This window comes from Apteryx rowi, unplaced genomic scaffold, assembly GCF_003343035.1.
Source record: "Apteryx rowi isolate R43461 unplaced genomic scaffold, aptRow1 scaffold_407, whole genome shotgun sequence".
Classification (NCBI taxonomy): Eukaryota; Metazoa; Chordata; class Aves; order Apterygiformes; family Apterygidae; genus Apteryx; species Apteryx rowi.
In genome coordinates, this window is record NW_020450598.1 from 88,776 (window position 1) to 108,645 (window position 19,870).

At 42.8% G+C, this 19,870-nt stretch overlaps 1 protein-coding gene across 6 annotated transcripts in view; it reads left to right on the forward strand.

Annotated features, from left to right (window-relative positions):
- The window catches only part of HDAC4 (histone deacetylase 4), a 134,502-nt gene that overhangs the window by 75,203 nt on the left and 39,429 nt on the right, over window positions 1–19,870 (forward strand). For all 6 annotated transcript variants that reach the window (XM_026075615.1, XM_026075613.1, XM_026075611.1 and 3 more), the window contains exons 12-14: window positions 1,411–1,597; window positions 8,564–8,697; window positions 15,604–15,724. In XM_026075615.1, coding sequence (XP_025931400.1) covers window positions 1,411–1,597; window positions 8,564–8,697; window positions 15,604–15,724 — 442 coding nt within the window. The remainder of the gene's footprint in view (window positions 1–1,410; window positions 1,598–8,563; window positions 8,698–15,603; window positions 15,725–19,870) is intronic.

Genomic DNA, 19,870 nt, shown 5'->3' on the forward strand with positions numbered 1-19,870 from the left:
TTGTAGTCCCAGACCCACTTTGTTTCTTTAGGAAGACAAAATATGTCTTAACATTTTTCATCACTGTGGTTGCCATTAGCTGAGGATTTTACTTCAGCCCAATTTTGTTAAAACCGATTAACTGCTCCAAAGAACAGCTGGATAAAGAGACTGGGTGACAAGTTTTGTTGAAGGGGATTCTCTCTTCATAACTGCAGATCCCAGAGATCTCAGCTGCGCTAGCCTTTGTGGGTAAAAAAAAGCAGAGGCGTAGTAATAAATCCAATAAAGGTGTAGTATGGATTGATCTCCCTAGTTCTGTGTCTGTCTCCCCAAAGCAGCCTGTCATTGTAGCAGTCATGCGGATGAGAAGGTGTCGATTCTCCTAAGGTAACCCTGCTCTGCTCACATTTGCAGTCCTTAAAACTGAGCATCTGACTATCTAGAGCCTTGTGTAACCCCTGGATGGGATCTTCAGCCAGGAACAGATAGCTATATCGATGCCAGGGTGTAGCGCTCTGAGCAAATGCACAGCCCTTGGCTAGGGAAAGCAGACTTGTGCCAAACTTACAGTTGCAATGTCTGTGAATTAGGCATAAGTCGGTTGCTCTTTGTGACAATTTGCATCTAGCTGCTCCCTGCCACCTCCCTAGCACTGCAGAGTTGATGCATGTGTCCCACATGAACATCGCTGGCTATTGCTCAGAGAAGGTATTTTCAGTTCCTAGTCAGATAGTGTTAGCTTCATAACAGTGCTGCCTCGGAGGATCAAGGCCGTTGGCAGTCATGCTTAAGCAAGGCATTATTTCTTTGATCTGGGCACCATTGCCTTATAAAAAAAAAAAAAAAAAGAAACAAAATTTAATATGCTGCTAATGATGGATTGCAGTGAAGTCATTCCTCTAAATGGGCAGCCTCCCTCTCTAAGTCCTGAATGCGCAGTCCTACCTGAGCAGTCTTGAAAAGAAGTATTTCCTTTGCAATTACTTTCTCTCAGAGAGGAGAGTGAATAAAGAGAGGGAATGGGAACCATGTAGGGCTGTAGTTTTGAATGTAGTCCTTCTTGGGATGCAGTTCAGCTGGACCCATTCCCTGACCAGGTGCATTGCACTGCTAAAGACACCAGTGCAGTGGCAGGGGTGGCACGGGAGTAGGAATAAGTGGCCAGAGCAGAGGGAAGATGATACTGCTTCTTCTAATGACATAGCTAGCATATACCAGCTTCAGGGTTGAGGTTTGACCACGCTGTCATGCCATTTGCCTGACTTCAGTCTAGAGATGTGCACATCTGTGCTGCATAACATGCGTTTGTGCTCATTTGTCAGGTAAATGAGGCAAAGCCTGCAAACATGATATTTAAAAATCCTTAAAAAACATTTTATGGAGGCACCACACAGACTTTCAGCAGCTACCCCTTTCTCTTCCCCACAGCAAGCCCTCCTGTTGGAGCAGCAACGCATTCACCAGCTGAGAAACTACCAGGCGTCGCTGGAGGCAGCTGGCGTGCCAGTCTCTTTTGGAGGGCATCGGCCTCTGTCCCGTGCACAGTCCTCGCCTGCCTCGGCCACCTTCCCTATGTCCGTACAGGAGCCACCCACTAAGCCAAGGTTCACAACAGGTAACCTTTTAGGCCACTGGACACTGAATCAGTGGGGCTTTGGTGACCGCTTTGCCTTATGTTATCCTTTTTTGCTTTCAGAAAGCGGGCAGTGATTGTATAGAAGTGGCATTAGAGAGGTCACGCTCCTCTTTTAGGTGGAAAGGTGTACTCTGGTGGGAAAGCTTACTTGCAGCTCTGCTCTGGCCCTGTGTCCATACAAGGCCATCTGTTTGGGGTCTGAATCTCAGCTATGGTTGTAGACTCCATAATGTCCTGTGGTCTTTCAGAATAAGATTCGGTCCTTTTATACCCTGTTGTCCTTCTTTTCCTTTCCCTAGAGAGATAGATACCCTTTAGCCTAGCCAGAAAAGAGTCTGCAAAATTAATAGAAATGTAGCGTAGTACTTAAGTGTGTTCCTCCAGAAAAAAAGGAGTTGAGTTATACACCATGACAAGGCTAATTTAGATGCGAGGAGAGCAGAGCCCGATGTTGTTGAGAAAGGACACCATGCACAATGAGAAAGGTCCTGGGAGACCTAATGCTACCAGGACCTGCGGTATCTATTGACTGTGTTTTCTGCATCTTCTCTAGTCCCTGTGCAATTTCGCGGCATAAGTTAGCTGGTTTGGACTCTATGCCAGACCACCCCTTTCTGTAACACAGTGTCCACCAAGGAGAGGCTGTTCCTGTAGCTTACCCAAAAAAAAAGAAAAAAAGAAAGAAAGAAGGCCAATATCCCTGGCATAGTGTAATGCGTCAGAAAGGTGAGATGAATTGATTATTTCAGGTTGTCAGTGTGCAGAAACAGATTGAAGTGTTTTCTTACCTGCTCTGTCTTCATTTCAGAATTATGACTACAATTCTGTATTCATCTAGTGCAATGCACAAATGGAAGGAAAGTGTTAATCTCCCCACAAAGATTAAAGGCAAAGAATAATTTTTCTTCCCAAATCAATGAAGGCTTGTGACCAACTTTTTTCTTCCCCAAATCCTTTCTGTCTATTCAGTAGCTTTAGTAACAGATAAAAGTTAATTGCATGCAATTTTTCAAGTCCTATGTTGGGGCGTTAAACAGACTTATTTTAGTGTTCACTGCTTTTCCAGTCCTCTCTCCCCCAAATGTCAAGCTCTATTTTATGAATGAACGTTTTGCCGTGTGGTGTGCACCCTGGGGAGAGGAGAGAAAAAAAAGAAGAAAAAAATGTTGCCTTAAATAAGGGTAACTCATGATTTTGTTTCCCTTTGATTTATCCATTTAATCTTACTTTAACCCATACTTTTTGCATCATTAAAATCAGCACTGTGGGTTGGGTTTGTTTACAGACTCTGATGGTATAGTAAGAATGATATGTTACATATGACTTTCTTCTTCAGCTGTTAGGTCCAGAGTGGGAAGCATATGCAATCAGCTTTCTAAAAGCCCAAGTAGCATCTAATTTTTGAAAATCAGCCCTTCAAGTCTGTATTTGTTGCTAAGAGTTAAATCTTGAATTTTTGGTGACCTGAATTTCTAATACGACTGGTTGCAGCATCAGAAGGAACAAGGTTATTCTAGAGTTTGGCTTTTGCCAAGGATACAAAGAAGGGTAGGCCCCTGGCTCCCAATCAAACAAGATGAAACTTGAGCATATGATACACTTAGCCCCAAATCTTGATGCTTTGAAACAAGGAAGGAAGCCTGGCCCTACTTTAAGAGATTGTTCATTCCTTTTCTTTCTTCCCTTCTCCTCCTTCTGGTATTTAAGTTGTCTTGTCAATCATGTGCAAGACTTTGAATGTACAATAGCATTTCCTACCAGAGGATATACGTTTTAGTCAAATATGTGCCACTGAATTTCATTAAAAATTATATAAGAATGTAGTAGTAAGATTTTGAAGTGTACTGCTTTGAAAAGACACTTAAAATTTTATGATTTATTTTCCTTGGCAGTAGGGTAAAAAAAAGTGGCTTAAAATAAAAAGCAGAATATCACGTTGCTGTTATACAGTACCGGACATTTACTTAATCCAGTTCAGTGGTATGAAGAATGCTTAGTGTCTTTTACCTGTTAAACATCCTTTTCATAGCATTTAGCCATGTTAAGTGTCAAAGGCTTGATTTTCCACTGATTTTCCATTGTGCAGTCCTTTACATTTGTGCTACGTGAATGGAGAAGGAAAGAGGCAATAAGATGCTGTCAAGGAAGAAAGCGTCATTTGGCATGCGCTGACGCTAGTAAAGACGCAGGGCATGAAAGGTGAGATGACAGTTGCCAGATTCATGGAAACTGGATGCAAGAAAGTTTTCAGGAGGAATAATTTTTTTCCCCCTTGCTTTTCTTTATGCTTGAACAAATAGTCCATTTAAATCCCTCTCCACACTCAGGCCATGAAACCTCTGTGTTTACTTCTCCAGGAGAAGTCCTTCAGACAAGCCTAGTTACTGTATGCCCACCAATGGGAAGGAAGGAGTAGTTTAATTAGCTGCCACTATTCCCTTATAGTGGCTGGAAAAAAAGAGCACACAAGCATAGAAAGGAAAACCAGACGTTTCAGATGTTGAGCATGTGTGCATGGCTTAGATTGGTTCTGCTTTCTTGAAGTTGTCTACTGTGTATCAAAGATAGTGTGTTTGGAGGTGGATGCTAAGCCTTAATCACTAGGATTGAACTATTCTTTGAAGGGCAGGAAATTAAAGTCTTAGTTATTTTTCAAAGCAAGCAGTGCTGAAGTGCATTAGGCTTCTCAGTCTGTCTGAGAAGCGACTGCTTTTGAGACCGATTCTACCATAATTATGTGCTCTGGGTTTCATAGAAATTAAGATTTGAATTGCTGTGATCTTTTTGTGAGATGGTTGGAGAAAAGAAACCTGTTCAATGGCCCTGATGAAGGAAAACAAGATTACTCTAGCCACAAGTATGGCTGCTCCGAGATCAGTTATTGTCCAACAGACAAGGAATTCTTCATCACTTTTACGTTCAGAATGTTGTACAGAAAATCCTAATGTTTTCTCTGAATGGAGTTAGCCGGATGGCTTGAAATCCTGTTGTTTTATGTGTAATTTATTCTCCTGTCTCTGGCAGTGGCTGGTACCTGCAACTTCAAAGGTATAAGAAAAGAACAACATAACACACCTCTCAAACACGATGTGCATTACTGCACGTGAAAGTTGAAAGCGATGCCCTTCCTGATGTCTTCGAGGCAATCAGTTTTATGTCCTGCAGCATGACACTTAATTTTCCTTCATACTAGCGTATAAAAAGAAAGCTAGCCCTTGAACTTGCCCTCGCTAGCAAAGTAACCCTCTTGACTTTAATGAATACTTCTGCATGCAATGTTCCACACACATGAATAAGACTTCTCAGGTTAGGCCATTAATTTGCATAGCTCCAATTATCTAGTCTCTGATCTGCTGTAAAAATGGTTCCACAAATTATTCTGATGTTCTGCATTAAAGTATTTTTCATTTACGATGAAGGCATTTATTCTCTCCTGTGCAGAGCAATATAATTATCTGAGCCTCAAATCATATGTTTGTTCTGCCAAGAAAAGCGAGTCGGTTAGGCTTTAGTGCTGACCTTTAAAAATGATTGTTCTCATGTCTTAAGGAGTATTGCTTCCAGCACCATTTAATTTAACTCGTAATGGCCAATGTAGTTTAGTATTTTAAGCTTAAATTGTCAAGCTTTGCTTTGTGTGTCTTCATTTGAGTGTCCCCAACCACAGGGAGGAACTTGGAACAGTTCCATTCTTTCCTGTGGTTTAATTTAAAAAAAAACAAAAACATTGAGTGATACATGATTACAGTGCAGAAGAACTTCATTGAGCCACTGCTGTTATCACTGAATCACTGGGAAAGGACGAAGTTTATAACTCAGCCAAATTACTTAATCCCCACTGTTGTCCCTGTTAACTTAACCGATAGGGATGTGTAGGCATCCTACCACCACCTTTTCTGAAAACTTTTTTTTTAACCCCTTAGGGTCCCCCCAAGTACGTGACCAGGAAGAGTGTTGTAAGGATGCGAATTGTGCAAGTTTGGGATGGGAATGCATCAGTCTGAACAAACATCATGGAAGTCTGTGCAGCAGACATTACTGTCAGATATTCACTCCGTACCACATTTTATACAAATCTTTTAGGGAGATTTTCTGTGTTCTGCATTTCATGGCTCTTCTGGGCTCATTTAGTGTCTTTCTAACTTGAACAGTCTTGGGATGAGGCTCAGTTATCAAAATAAAACTTAGATGTGCACATGTATGTTAAACATAAATGTAGTTTTCCAGCACTTGTGGATGTTGATGAAGAGGTGCTGGTTTGGGTGGCTGAGGATCTAGCCCCCAGTTTCCTACTTCTGCCCTTAAAAGTGCAACTCTCTTAGCTAGTGTCAGGTAAGATGACCTGCCAAATTATCCTGACTGCCTAGTTCTGAGCTGAAACCAAAACCTCTCCAGAAAACCTGGGAAATAACTGGCAAATCTGGTGCACTGTAGGAAGACAAGGGAGCAACTGAAGAATATAAGGTCAATACGAAAACCTAGTTTTTAATTTTGCACTTATCTTTGGTTGATTCATGTTGGCTTCTTCCCTACAAGGTGTTGCCCAGGTACAAAACAGAGAAGACTCTTCAGCGAGGGGTGCTTTGGCCAGTGTTAGCAAGAATGTCTTCATTTAAGGATTTCACAGTAGGGCTCTCGTTTTGTTGTTCCCCTTTAAAAAAGCTGAGCAATGGTAGGAATAGTGTGTGTATTCGTGCTCTGCTGCAGGATAGGCTCTCTGCCAAGTTGATGCACATGTGAATCCTCACTGCCCTTTGARGGTGCAGTCCTTGAGGGTGCACTGAAGCCAGTTAACAGAAAGAGCCAGGATTTCACCCAGACTGGTCAGCAGCTGTCTAATAAATGACTTACCTCTTGTTCTTGTTTAAAATTGAGAGTTTGTGTTATGTGTGAGTATATATGTTGAAAGATAGGGTATATATACACATGCACCTTTTACATTAATTCTGTAACATGTAGTTATAGTCCCCATGGATGTCTGGAAGCCAGAGAAGACAGAATCACTTTCCTCTGTTTAGCCACAGCAACTGAGCTGACCTAGTACCTAGTGCACTCCCACATGGTCTAGAAAATTATCTACATGGGGACTTTGTCAAACCAAGAAAATGCATGAAGTCCCCTGAAGAATGGTTTCCTTAAAAAAAAAAATTAACCTTGGAGGGAAAACGTGCATGAGCAAAGAAAACGGCAGACATTGCACTGATTTGAGAACACTTGAACTTCAAAGAACATTGGTGGAAACTCTAGGGGAGTTTTCTTGGGCAGCCATCCTTACCGTTGGGCTACCGCTTCTTCTCAGTTGGCATTTATAATGCTTGATTTTTCCAGCAGCTTCTCATAAAGTTTGCTTTGAATCAAACCTGGGAGACCTTTACAGAGCTTTATAATACAATCTTATTTAACTGAACTTTGGCTAGCCCAGTCAATTAACCAGGGCTCTGTTCTCTTCCTAGAACTCAGTGTGGGTTTTTTTCTCCCTTTGCACTCACCTACAGCAAAGTGAGGAGTTGCCAGATACCTTCCCTAAGGCTGAATAGCTGAAAGTGTCAGTGCAAGAGTTTTCTGTGCAGGGGGAAAACCAAATTTTTTGGTGGGAGAACATGCCTACGCTCAGGCAAAAAAGGTGTGATTCCAGCTTAAGTCAAAATAGCTGGCTTGGGTACATGCAGCAGCATGGAGCTCAGCTCCAGGCTACATGTCAACGTATCTTCTCAGAGACTTTTTTTTTTAATGGGCCTCTTTGAACTCCTCGCAGTTGCAAATTGTGCTGTTTATCAGTACTTGAAGCAGTTGCATGAAAGCCAGCACAGGGAAGCTATGCAAGCTGTGTTCATGCCTTCAGCYGCAGCATAGGATATGCTCTTGGGGGAGTGGAGAGGAGCAGCATCAGTTAATGCAGACCCTTTAAAGCTGGGATCCGGGAATACCTTCTGCATCCACGGCTAATTTGAAAGCTTTGGCTTCTCTTCAGGACCTTTGATGGGTGACTTTGTACTGTGTTTTCAGACAAACGTTTCTCACAAGAAACCTTTTTTCCTTGCACCCCCCATTTGTACTATTCTCTGGACCTTTTGGCTGAAGGAAAGGGTAAATTTAAGCGTTTTACTGCATCTCTTTTGCTCAAGTCTTTTGTCACTAAGACTGCATAGCTGTGGAGAAGCTGCTGTTTGTGTTCAGGGGAATATTGGCTACAAAACCCTAACTCCTGTTCCAAAAATGTACCCGGGCAACTCTGGAACATGAACCAAAGTCTCCTACCCTGTTGTCATGCCATAAATACTTGGTAATGCAGGAGGATTTAGCTGCCTGACTCCCACGTTAATGTGAAACAACACTGCTAAATACCTACGTATCGTGCTGAATAATTATTCCCAAGTGTGTGCTAATAGACTTAATTAGTATGTTGTCAAATAATGCTGATGTGAAGGCTTCAGCATAAACTATTTTATGAAACACAATGCCTTCTACCGACCTACTCCTCCTGGTTTTTAATCCCAAACCCTAGAGTCACTTTAGCAACATTTATAAAAGCGCTCAGCGGAAAAGTTGTAACCATCAGTCCCTTTTTAGATCACTTATTTGCACTCGCGTGTCTCTGCTCATCCTTACGCTTTTGTTTGCCACCTCCTTCTGTCAGCCTTATGACTTCAGCCTGCGGTGATGCTGGTGATTAATTTTCCTTCCATATTCATTGAGGATTTCTAACGGGAGGAACCGTTGCAGGTTTGGTTGTGTTTCAAAGAAGCTGCCCCCGTGGTTTGCAGGATTTTAATTTTTAGAGGTCTGTGGCTCCTGGTAAAATGCACACTACCTTTGTCTGCAAGTGCTCTGCTGAATATAGAGTGCTATAGTCAAAAACTTGAGGGTTTTTTTTTATTTTTCCCCCCATGTATGTGGCAAAGTGGTTGCTTTCCCTGAGAGCAATTTTTGTACCCTCTGCTGCAGGCCTTGTGTACGACACCTTGATGCTGAAACATCAGTGCACCTGTGGAAACACAAACAGCCACCCAGAACACGCGGGGCGAATCCAGAGCATCTGGTCCCGGCTCCAGGAGACAGGTCTCCGCGGCAAGTGCGAGGTAATGGAAGCACCAGTGAGGAGGGACATGAACCAGTTGGTCTGAGAGAAAGGGAAAAAAAGGCGGCTGTATGCGCCCGATTCTCCTGCCGGCTTGTCTGTAGTGCATTTTTCCGAGCCCGATCCTGGGTTTGGAAGCTAGCATGCCTGCCGACCCTGCCGCTTGCACTGCTCGTTTGCTACCTGGCTGTGCAAGCTTTACGCTGTGCTCCGGTTTTCAATCTTTATAGCTCCAGCTGCGGGCAGCGTCTTGCCATAGGTGACTTGAATTTAATCCATGCCTATGTGACTGTTTCGGCGTGTGTGTATTTAGCTGCCAGGAATGCTTTTCTGGCGAAGTGATTTCGTTGCATCGTGGTGACCGTTCCAAACACACATTTCATAAAACTCTGGAAAATGCTCTTGCCTGCTGTGGATTTCACTGTTTGCAGTGAAGCTGCTCATGTAATTTTTCAGTCCTGTTCCCAGTCCACTGAAAGTCCTTACCAAGTGCTGATGTTTGAAATGACCAAAGATAAGAGCAGAATATGGAGTAAACATGTTGTTTCATTTCTCTTCAGTCATAACAGGAGAAGCTGCCGATCAATGAGTTTGTATTTCTGTTGTTTAATAACAGCAGAATTTTTAATTAAAAAAAAATTTAATACCTTTTTTAAAGTAATGGTCAGCTGAAATGAAGCTATCATAAAAAGAATGAGGTTTGGAGGGCGTAGCTAAGCACTGTTCCATCAAAATAGATTATATAAATTTTGTTGGACATATATGTTTTAAGAGCAAGGCAAGCTAAGAGAAAAGCTTAGACACTAAAATAAGCAGATTAATGATTAATAATAAGCATTAATAGCAATAGTTATTAATAACCAATAGTAGTGTTAATGATAGTAATGATAAATTGATAGTGTTTGTTCCTCAGTTCTCGGAGCATCTAAGGAGAGTGATTCGTACTGTATGTGTGAGTTATGTTGGAACCTGGCTAGAAATATTTTCTGAGCAATCAGAAAATCTGTCCACGTGGTGGCAGCATTGCCTTTAGCTAAAGTTCTCCTGTCATGGCCTTATTTATTGCTGAAGAGAGCAAGGAAGAGTTTTAAACCTGTTTGTGTCTGCAAAGACCCATTTAATTGAATTCTGGGATTATTCTGAAAAACCCAAGCACCCCATTGCTGTTGTCAAGCTCCTCAAGAAGCCATAATTAAATCACAGAATGCTAATTGCCTCCTAAATCTCCTAAATGTATGTTACAGATGTTCTCCAATGTGTAAAGTTCTTCATAGCCCGATTCCAAGCAATGGCTGTTTTGTTGCAAAAGTAATCGTTTCCTTAATTTGGTATTTTAGGTTTCTCTTGTGACAGCTCTTGAGGTTGTTCCTGATGTTCACCTCATTTCCGCCTGTGTTTCCCTTCTGAACAGTGGTGAAATTCAACCGTATCTTGATCCTTTTTCTGAAAACCATAAATACGTAACGTTAGCTTCCTTGCCTCAACTCCTGCATTTCCTTTCTTTGACCTGTGTCCTGCCATTTCAGGAGAGCCAGGCACTCTCATGACGCTTGCTTCCTTTCTCTAGTCGGCTTTTCTATTCCTTCATCTCTGCTTTTCCCTCTTGTGTCCAGATCCACGTTAAAATTTTCTTCTTTATCGTAACTTTTCTCCCGGCCTTGCTGGGCGCAACGTTGCCCTCTTTCTCCATCTCCCTTCCACCTCCTCGCTCCACTCCTCTGTTCTCGACAGGCTTTTTTCCTGGCACCACTGACATTGGTACCCTTTCTGGGGTACCAGACCTGTGTAATTTTTTGCATGTTTCAAAGCCGTTTTTTCACGTTCTTTCTGAAAATCTGCTGCTGGAACCTGTTTCTCACTGAGCAGGAAGGAGAGCAAGATGCAACACAGGTTTCCTTTGGCAAAACCTAACTTGGAGTCAGGGGCACTCGCGTGGCAAGGGGATGAATTTTGGACATCAGTGCTCCCCTGCCCCTAGGCTGGGGTGTGGGCATGAGCTGTTGGAAGTGCTTGGGAAGGTGGACTTTTTTGCATTACCCCAAGGATAGCAATGCTGCAGATTTCACAAGCAGAAAGCTTACTTCTGTGGGACATATTCCATGATACAATTGATCTCAAAGGAATTTTGGAACCTGGCCTAATAATTATTATTCCTTTTTTTTAAAYCCCTGGTGCCTATGCAGAAAGTCCCATTAAGGACAGAACGTACTATACCCTCCACTCCCCCTGCTTCCCCCCACACATTTACTCTTTGCACTTGTGACATGTAAAGCTTTAAAAGAGCTGTTTACACAATGACAGCGGCACTTAATACTCATGCAGCCGGTTCTGTATCTGCATTTTTTTGTGACTTAGAACTGCTCAATCTGCATAGCAGCACTCTGACAGAGGTGGATATTTGAAGAATTAATAGTAGGTCTGATATGACCGCAGCAAGTCATCAGCAACACCTGGATGACAGCAATCAGAACTTTTGCTAGTGTGTATATTTTATTTTTTGCTGAGCTCCTGCTTTATCCTAGGTTATTTTTGTAGCTGGCATTGCTGACTGACACATTTGGGCACGCTCTTTTTTATCTTCGCCGTTGCAGGTGTATTGTCCTATGCCTCAGACATGCGCCAGTTAAGTAAGCTCTGGGGGGGTCTGATGTGAAAATTGTTTGCCATTGTGCAGTTAATCCATTTATTACCAGTCATGTTTGTAAAAGGACAGTTTAAACTTTGAGGTTTCCTTATCCTCATATTGCACTTTGCTTCCTTAACAGTCCTTTGCTGTGGTCTGTGTGTGTAGTTTAATTCTGTAGTTTGTAAGTATTTGCTAGACACTGATAAAAACACAGTGCCCTGCATGGTACATAATATAATTACATGCTGTGTGGGATAGACAAGACTCCATTGGACCCCTGAGCTCTTCCAGAAAGAGCAGAACCGCTCTTTCTGCTGTTAGGCAGCAGAAATGCAAGCATTGCGTGCTGGAATTAAATTGTAACTGCTTTCAATGCAAGCTCAAACAGTTCTGAGGGTCTCTGTAAACTGGAAATTTTCACTCAGTGTTTCTGTTGTACACGTGCCCCCAGCCAGAAATGGACTGGCAGATAAATATTTTATCATGCATGCAAAAAAAATACTTGCTTTGAAATTTCAGAAATTAATCCAGTAAAAAGCCGTTTTCATCAGGCAACTGAGAGGCTACTATACAACCTGCCAAGTACTGAGTTCCTACCATTTCTCTTGGAGGCGACAGAATTGATCCAGAAGGGGCATGAATATTTTTAGAACAGGAAAAAAAACATCGCTTCTCCCTTCCCTCCCCATTTTTCAGCAGCGAAACAGATATATATTTGCTGAAGTTGTCCAAAACCCTTTTAACATCCAGCTGAGGGGAAAACATGTGCCAGGTTTGCAGTGTGATAGGTAAGAGTTTGACAGAGTTGCACAAGTTTAAAGATGACCCTTTGGAGTGAAAGCGGTTGTCCAAACACGATGACAGCTTGCGGTTTAGAGCATTGCTTGTTTAATTAAGTTAGCGGTATAAAATACGACAATTACTCCGGTGTATGCGCTGAACTTAAAAGCAACAATTATCCTAATTGAGGCAATCTCAAAAAAAGGCTCTTTCCCCAAAACCAAAGCCGCAATCACTGTATGGAGTAATYCTCCCAGCCTTCAGCAGCCTCAGGAAGAAATCGATAGGTTTTGCTATGGGTTGGAGAGGTAACCGAACCCTTGGACTGCTAGAGCAGGTTTGGGAAGGGTGACCGGGGTCCGTCTCCAAGCACGCCTTGGCAGCAAGCCTGCGTTGCTCCAAGCCCGAGGACGGTGAGCACAAGCCCTGGGGTTAGTTGCAGTTGCGGAGCAAGGACGTGAAACCCAGCCATGGGGCTGGGCCATCCTGTACAGCCCTCGGGCTGATCTGAGTGCAGAATCAGTCCCTGCTCCAGCTCGGCAGAGTCACTGTGCATCGGTCTGCACTGCGGCCAGAGCCAGGAGGTCTCCAGAGAGCTGCTTCACACCGAAGAGCTTTGGTGGCCAGCGCTGAGATGCTTCTCGTACCGGTGACTGTGGTGACAGTGGGGCCTGGGAAACCGGAGTCTTGGGAGAAGCAGCTTTATAGCAATTTTCATGGCTTTTTGTGGCTTGGGGCAGGACCACAGTTGGGACAAGGCCTGGCTCACGGTCTCTCAAGATTCCTGTCCTCCCCTATTAAAACATCATGAGGTGAAAGGGTGAATAAAATGCAAACTGAGACTAACATTGTTTTATTGTCGTTGCTCAAAATTAAAAAGAAAAACTAGCTGAAGAGCACAGAAGAAAGCGTATAAAGCAGCAGGAGAGGAGAGGTGTTGTGTTGCTGCAAAGGTCAGATATTGTGCAGCAGGAGACATGAAGGAAAGGGAGTGAAGAGCCATTTAGTTCATCAGGGGTTGAGAAGCCAACTGCTACATTGAAAAGCCTGAGCTCAGCTGCCAGGAAGTAGGCTGGAATAAAGAGACAGATAATACGGAGTGAGCAAGCTCGATAGATGAGAAAGGTGCAAAACCCTATCTGGCATAATTCTTTTGAATCAGGCAATGCTTTCTGTGATATATGTTCTTCAAACTTCTTCTGAAAGTTCTCCAAAGACTTGTAGCTTCCCTTCAATTAAGGCTGGCATATAGAAAGACGGGTGGCCTTTATGCTTTCCTAATGAGCACAGGACTTGGATATATTTGTAGGGCCACCTACTTTAAATGGGAGCAGCTCTTCTGAGGCCAGGAGAGCTTAAGTTGTTTACGGCCACGGAGGACCTGGCGTGTTACTGGAAAGGGCTGCCCTTCCCTTTGTACGTTCCCGCAATGCCAAGAAATACAAAATGCTATTTCTGTATGTAAAAAGCCTGCAAGAGGTAATGGAGACAGACTTGCCACGAACAAAAAAGGAAGACCGGAGAAACATTCAAGGGGGATTTTCCAAATATTTCCGTCCCTTCTGGGTCTAGCATTTTTGCAATTATTACATCTTTAATGGGATGGCACATTTTTGCCTCGTCCTTAACCTCAGGAAATGTTCGCTGGTGGAACAGAGCGTCCAGAAAATAAAAGAGGGACTGGAGTATAGAAATGCCGAAGTTATGAGTGGCAGAGTGCTTGAGCACTCCCGCGGTGCTGTGATTTCTGCTGCTTTACAGCTCGGATGGTTTTAACAGAGTGGTTTCCCGTGCACCTTTAAACACGTGGCAGAGGCTCGTGCTGATGTTTTGACACCGAATTCCCTGTGACACCCTCTTTCGGATGTGCAAGTGCTGGGGGCAGGAAGGTGCTGCCTGTGGGTGGTGCAGGCGGAGGCCCCGTGCGCTCCACCCTCAGACAGTCTCGCTGTGCCAGGATTTAACAGTGCAGTCAGGGATGACTAAACTGGTGCTAAAGCAGGCTCTGTTTTGCTAGAAGTGCCGATACCTTTGAACAAGTGCAGCTGATCCTTGCTCCTTGCAGCTTCTCCTGTCTCTAGCACTCCCATGTAAAGCAAGCGGTACGTGGCAATTCTTTGAAAGTCTATTCTTTTCAGGAGTTTTTTTTTTTATTTTTTGGAAAGCTGTCCATATTTTGGTTCTTGTTAGAAGCTCTGCTTCCACAGGAATGTGGATTTTTTTTTTTTTTTTAAAAGGGAAACTGGCACTGTTTAGGCAAAGCTACAGTGAAGTATGTATGGGAGGGTGCACGTGTTGTTGCATGGTGCGTGCAGAGCAAACTGCGTGACAAGGTAAATGCCGGCCTTGGGTCGTGCCTGTACGTTCCTCTTTGTTGCTGAGGTTTGCATGTTAGATGACCCCGGGATCTTCACAAGATGCTTTCAGAGCTTTCCGACATTTTACTGTTAATGCATTGCAGAGAGGAGTAATGATGCCATGTCCTCCTTTAGGAAATAACCCCTCCAAATGATAACTCCTTTTAGAGCATTTTAGACAAAATCACAGCAAAAAAATCATGAAGTGATTCTAAGCTATGTAAAACACACTGGGAGGGTTCTTGCAAACAGGTTTTGCTGGCCTGTTCTGGAGGATTGAAATCAGGCCTCACAAATAGAGGGTGGCAGCACAAGATAAGCCCCCAAAATAAACTGGGCCACTCTGAGAAAAAAGGGGGAAAGATCTCTAATTTCTAAAATCTGAAGTGAAGTTGGGTCCCACTGACTTCAGTAAAAGCTTTGCTGTAATCTTCGATGGAGCCAGACTTTTGACTTGAGTTGTGTGTTGGCCCTTCTCGGTTTCAGCTGGCAACAAAAGCAGGGGGGAGCACGTTTGCTGCAGTATTTCCCCTTGCCCAGCCTAACCTGCATCACAGTATGGCGAAACAAAAGGGTTTAAGTTTGTAGGGTTTTCAAGATCAGTCTGAGAGTAGAAAGTTTGCAGATGACCCTTAATTGCTAGAAGGTTCGCTTTTGGAGAGTGGCGTTTTGGGGAGAATTTTTGAGGTTAGCTTAATAATCACTGTGGGGAAGTGCATGTGGGTTTGGACGGCTGTGTTTTCATCAGTGAATCATTTAGGCACTTTATAATGGTTTACAACTGAAATCCTAAATACTCAGTAGTCAAGTAGTCCCTGTGTAATGTAGCAAATGCTCTGAGGTAAATATGTTTAAAACAAACATTAAAAGGTCCAAAGATGACTTTATGTCAAGCTAATATTTTGAATAGGGGATTAAACCAAAATCTCTCTGTCTTAAGATGAATTTTTCACAAGAGAACACATTTTAGTTTTTTTGCTCACTGTCTTTATGATTTGTTATGGGAAAAAGAAAAGCTCTGTAATGTGGGTTAAGCAGACCTTTATTGCGTACGCCTAGAGTGGGATTTCCTTTTTGCCACAGGGAAAATAGGACTGTGCATGGTAATCAGTGATTTCATTGCTGCTTTTCTTTCCTCTTTCAGTGTATTCGTGGAAGAAAAGCAACTCTAGAAGAGCTGCAGACAGTTCACTCGGAAGCCCATACGCTACTGTACGGCACAAACCCTCTGAACAGACAGAAACTGGACAGCAAGAAACTTCTAGGTATAGTTCAGCATGGGGAGGGATCACCTTCCAGACATCTGACGTTCACGCTGCCAGCCACAACACTGACGCTGGCAATTGCTTAGTGTTAGCTGTCTGCAAGGTGGGCATGCAAGGCTACCTCTGTCCTCAACTGTAGACAGTTCTCAAGAAGATTCATCCCACCTGAGAGTGGTACACGATGCATGTTCTATTCTTAGGTAGATCTCTGTATCTTGGATATCTAAAATTGCCTTTCATTAATGGCTTCAGAACCTGAAAGGACCCTCTCTGAGGAGTAGAGATAATTCAGTACCTATTTTTATCCTTGGACATTCTGCTCTGCATATTAGACAGTTATCCATTGCTAATTAGGACTTGGAATACCCTCCTAAAGACTTGGATCTGTAGCACCAACCAACTTCCTAGACATCAACAAATAGCTGTCAGGTCTGTATGGATAATCTGCAAGTAAGATGCATGGGTCTGTTAGGCAATCCTACATTTGCTGAATTTGAGTTTGCTTCTTCCTTTCACTGGGGCCTGGATCTGCCCAAAACAGGTCTGCATCTGCTCTAAAATTGTCCTTGCAAACGGTCTAGGGGAAAGTCGTTCAGAAAACCAACTCCACCTCTAGCAATCAAATCATGTGAATTTTAGCAGCCTACCTGAAATGTATTCCTCTCCCTTCATTTTTTGCCTTTTAGCAGCAGTAGGTGAAGGGTTGGAGGGGCATTTTTGGAAGTTCTCATGAGGAGATCAGGAATAAGACAGTTCTGGAATCTAGAAGTTGAGAAAGTTTATGTTGGGATTAACTTCACTTTAAATGATATAAAAAGAGGATTAACTTGATGGTCTGCATGTTGTAGTAGTCACAGCAAAAGAGCTGGAAAGAATTTGCAACACATTCAGTATGTACATTAGATCCCCAAAGAGGAAAGCTATTAGCCAGTTGTTTAAACATGTAATTAGCACTGTATTTATAGCTAAGTTACCACCTCTTTAAAACCCAAAGAAATGAGAGGTAGACACCTTTGGCTGAGTGATATCGCAATTAATATGTGAAGTTTAAATAACTGATGACATCATGTCCTTGGTAGTGTAATACTCTTGCCTTGCGTAAGACATATCTGGCAGTCCAAACAAATGGCGTGTAAATTTTCCCCTGGCAGAACGGAGAAGTCTCTGGCTCGTTTGCAGGTGCACCACCTCTGCACTGATTGATTTTGCTGCAAATTCCTGGGACTAATTAACTAGCGCCGAAGATCAGGGTGTTTGTCTTGAGCGTCCTCTGTGGATCAGATTGCCTGTGATGTGATCTGGGCAGTCTTCTAGCATTTTTGATTCATTGGCTTCACCAGCCTAGGTCAGACAGGGTCAGCACCCTGCCTCTGGCAGCAGTCATCACCAGCATGGGGGGGGGGGGGGGGGCAGAAGGGGCTGTGTGTTGTCCTAACCCTTTTCATTTAGGAGTAGTCTGATCTCAGATGTCTGATACATTGCACAACATTTGATTTTTGGGTAGACTGTGATAATGCTGAATGTTTCCTATGCATTCAGATGTCAGATCCTCTGGCAATGCTACTCCATTCCAGTTTTGCCTCTTGGTATATATAATCTGTATCAGTGGTTCCAGAGATATATTTGGGGAAACAAACATTTGATTAGTATTGGATTTGGGGTTCCCCGGTTTCACTGAATGTCTTGTACAGAGAATCTGAGGGAAGAGAAGCTCTTGCTCTACGTTTCATGACTTCTCTAGTTTTATTGTGTCCTCACATACCTTTGAATAACTCATTTTAAAATATCTGTAGGGATTAAGTTTATTCTTCTAGTGAAGAGAAATAATTCTAATACATGAGGGTATTCCATTACAAAAAGTTGCCTGTTTAGGTGTAATTTATAAAGAAGGTGAACTTGTCGAGAAGCAATATTACTGACAAATCAGTTTGAAGATTAACATATTTCTGGATGTTAACTAGATCTAGGCTGAGACTACACAGGGGGCTCCAGTGATGGCCAAAAATGCTGTCAATCAACTATTTTTTTAACATCTGCTTTTCAAGGCTGCAGCTGCAGGCGAGAGGTGGAGTCCCCGGGATCTCCAGTAGGCATCGTTTTCCAGTAGCTCTTAACCAAGCTTAGAGCTTGTTTCCTCAATTCGGTTGGCACCTTTTAGGCCTGAGTTGCTAACAGTAGGAGACTCGCTACCAACTCACATGACTGTCTTTGCCCCAACAGCAACCAACCACCTCTTCCCACTGCCCAGTGGTGCTGCCGTGCTGTGCGTACACCGTGAGCTGACATCGATGCTCATGGCGYGCAACAGAATTAGCAGAAGAGCAAATGGCTTTGCCATTTGGCATGGCTGCCCGTCACCCTGTCCAGCAAGAGAAAATAAGTTGATAACTTGGCAGACGGGGATCTAGAGGGACAGCGCAGCCTTCCAAATGTGCACTGAAATGCCAAGATGCGTGAGCTCATCTGGGATGTTTCTGCAGCATCCAAGTAGAAGGTTGTCTTTGGGAAGCAGGGCAGGAAGCGACGCTGTGTCTAAAAACAGCACCCTTTCTTAACTTGATGGTTTCCAAGGTGCTGGACCATAGCAAAGTTGACTGCCACTGATGTGCTAAGAAAACCTCACTGACAAAACTGGGTTTGAGTATTTGTGTGGATGGGTGAGTGAGCCTGTAAGCAGCCCCTTCCTCAGCCATCCGCTCATTTTGAGGGTTTAAAAAGTTTTTAAATGTATAAAACAGCTCTGTGGGGTTCTTTTAAATATGTCAGCAGACTAATTCTATGGAAGGTTTGAAGTCTGAGGCTCATGTATGCAACTGTATGTTTGTCAGACCTGAGTGTCTTGGTATTCGCTTGAAATGCAGTAACTGACTCTGTAAACTCTTCTCCTTCAATAGATCTAGGAGCAAGAAAAAGCATGAGAAATTTCAGCCTAAAAGGAAGAGTTTGTAAAGCTGAGAGATGAAAACAAGGATTAGTTCTTTTTAAGCGTCTGTAAGTGGTAATAGGGATGTCCCTTCATCTGGTAGGTCTTGAAGAGGAAGCGGGAAGGAAGTAAATAGCTCAGGTTTCTCAGAACCATGAGCAGGTGTTGATTCATTCAGATACTGTGGCTCAGCTGAATACTTCTACTTCCAAAGTATATATTATTCTGAAGAATATATTATATATTCTCTTTGGTCCTGTAGATTGTTACTTTTGAGTCTTTTTGCAAAGGGTGCCATTCTTCACTAATGTAGGAGAAGTCGCTTGTGGCCATAGAAGTCTGCCATCGATATTGAAGTTGCCTTTCCCAGAGGAGCCTGAGCATTACAAAGATCTGCTTTCATATGTTTTTATCAGATGGGTTTGAAGGCRGCAGCTTTCAACACAGGTTGCATAACCCTACTCCTTGAAGTGTTGCTAAAGCCCTTGAAGGTTTCAAGGTGAAAAACCAGAATCCATCCCTTGCTTGGCAGCGTAAAGCGTTGGAACCTGTTAAACAAGTTTAAACTTAGGCAAATAAGGCTGCATATAGCAAACATAAATTGTTGTCGGAAAAATAAATGTTTAAATAATAGATGGATTAGGAGCAAAAGATGTGGCAGGAGGTCTAAGGCAGGGTGATCTGAGAACTTTCTTGTGGATCCAGTCAAAGAGTGAATCTGGCTGTGTGCTCAGATTAATAATAGGAGGCATTAACTGTGCTTTGAGTTGAAAGGATAACGTAGTCACCTTGTCAACCAAGTCAACTTGTTCTGTTTGCTCGCCACTGGTTTATTTTTTAAAGTTTTCCTCTTTTATGAAACAAATGTGCTCCAAAATCCTCTAATGAATCTGGAGGTGACTGATAATTAGGGTGTGTTGGTTTTTTTGTTTTTTTTTTTTTTATGATTTCTGATCCTCCTTCAGTTGAAAGTGGTTAAAATGTTAATCTCAGAAGACATGCTTAGCAGTTATGGATAGCATCTCAGTCGTTTAGAGTCAGCCTGGTTGCCTGGTATGCAGAACAGCACACAAACCTTTCAGAAAATGGGATTTATAGAAAGCTTTTGTGCTGCGAAGGCTTTCGAACAAGTGCAAGTATATATTTTATGTATTTGTTGAAATATAACTGGGTTATTTGTGTGTGTTTTGAAAATTGTAATAAAGCCAAAGTCCATAACTGTG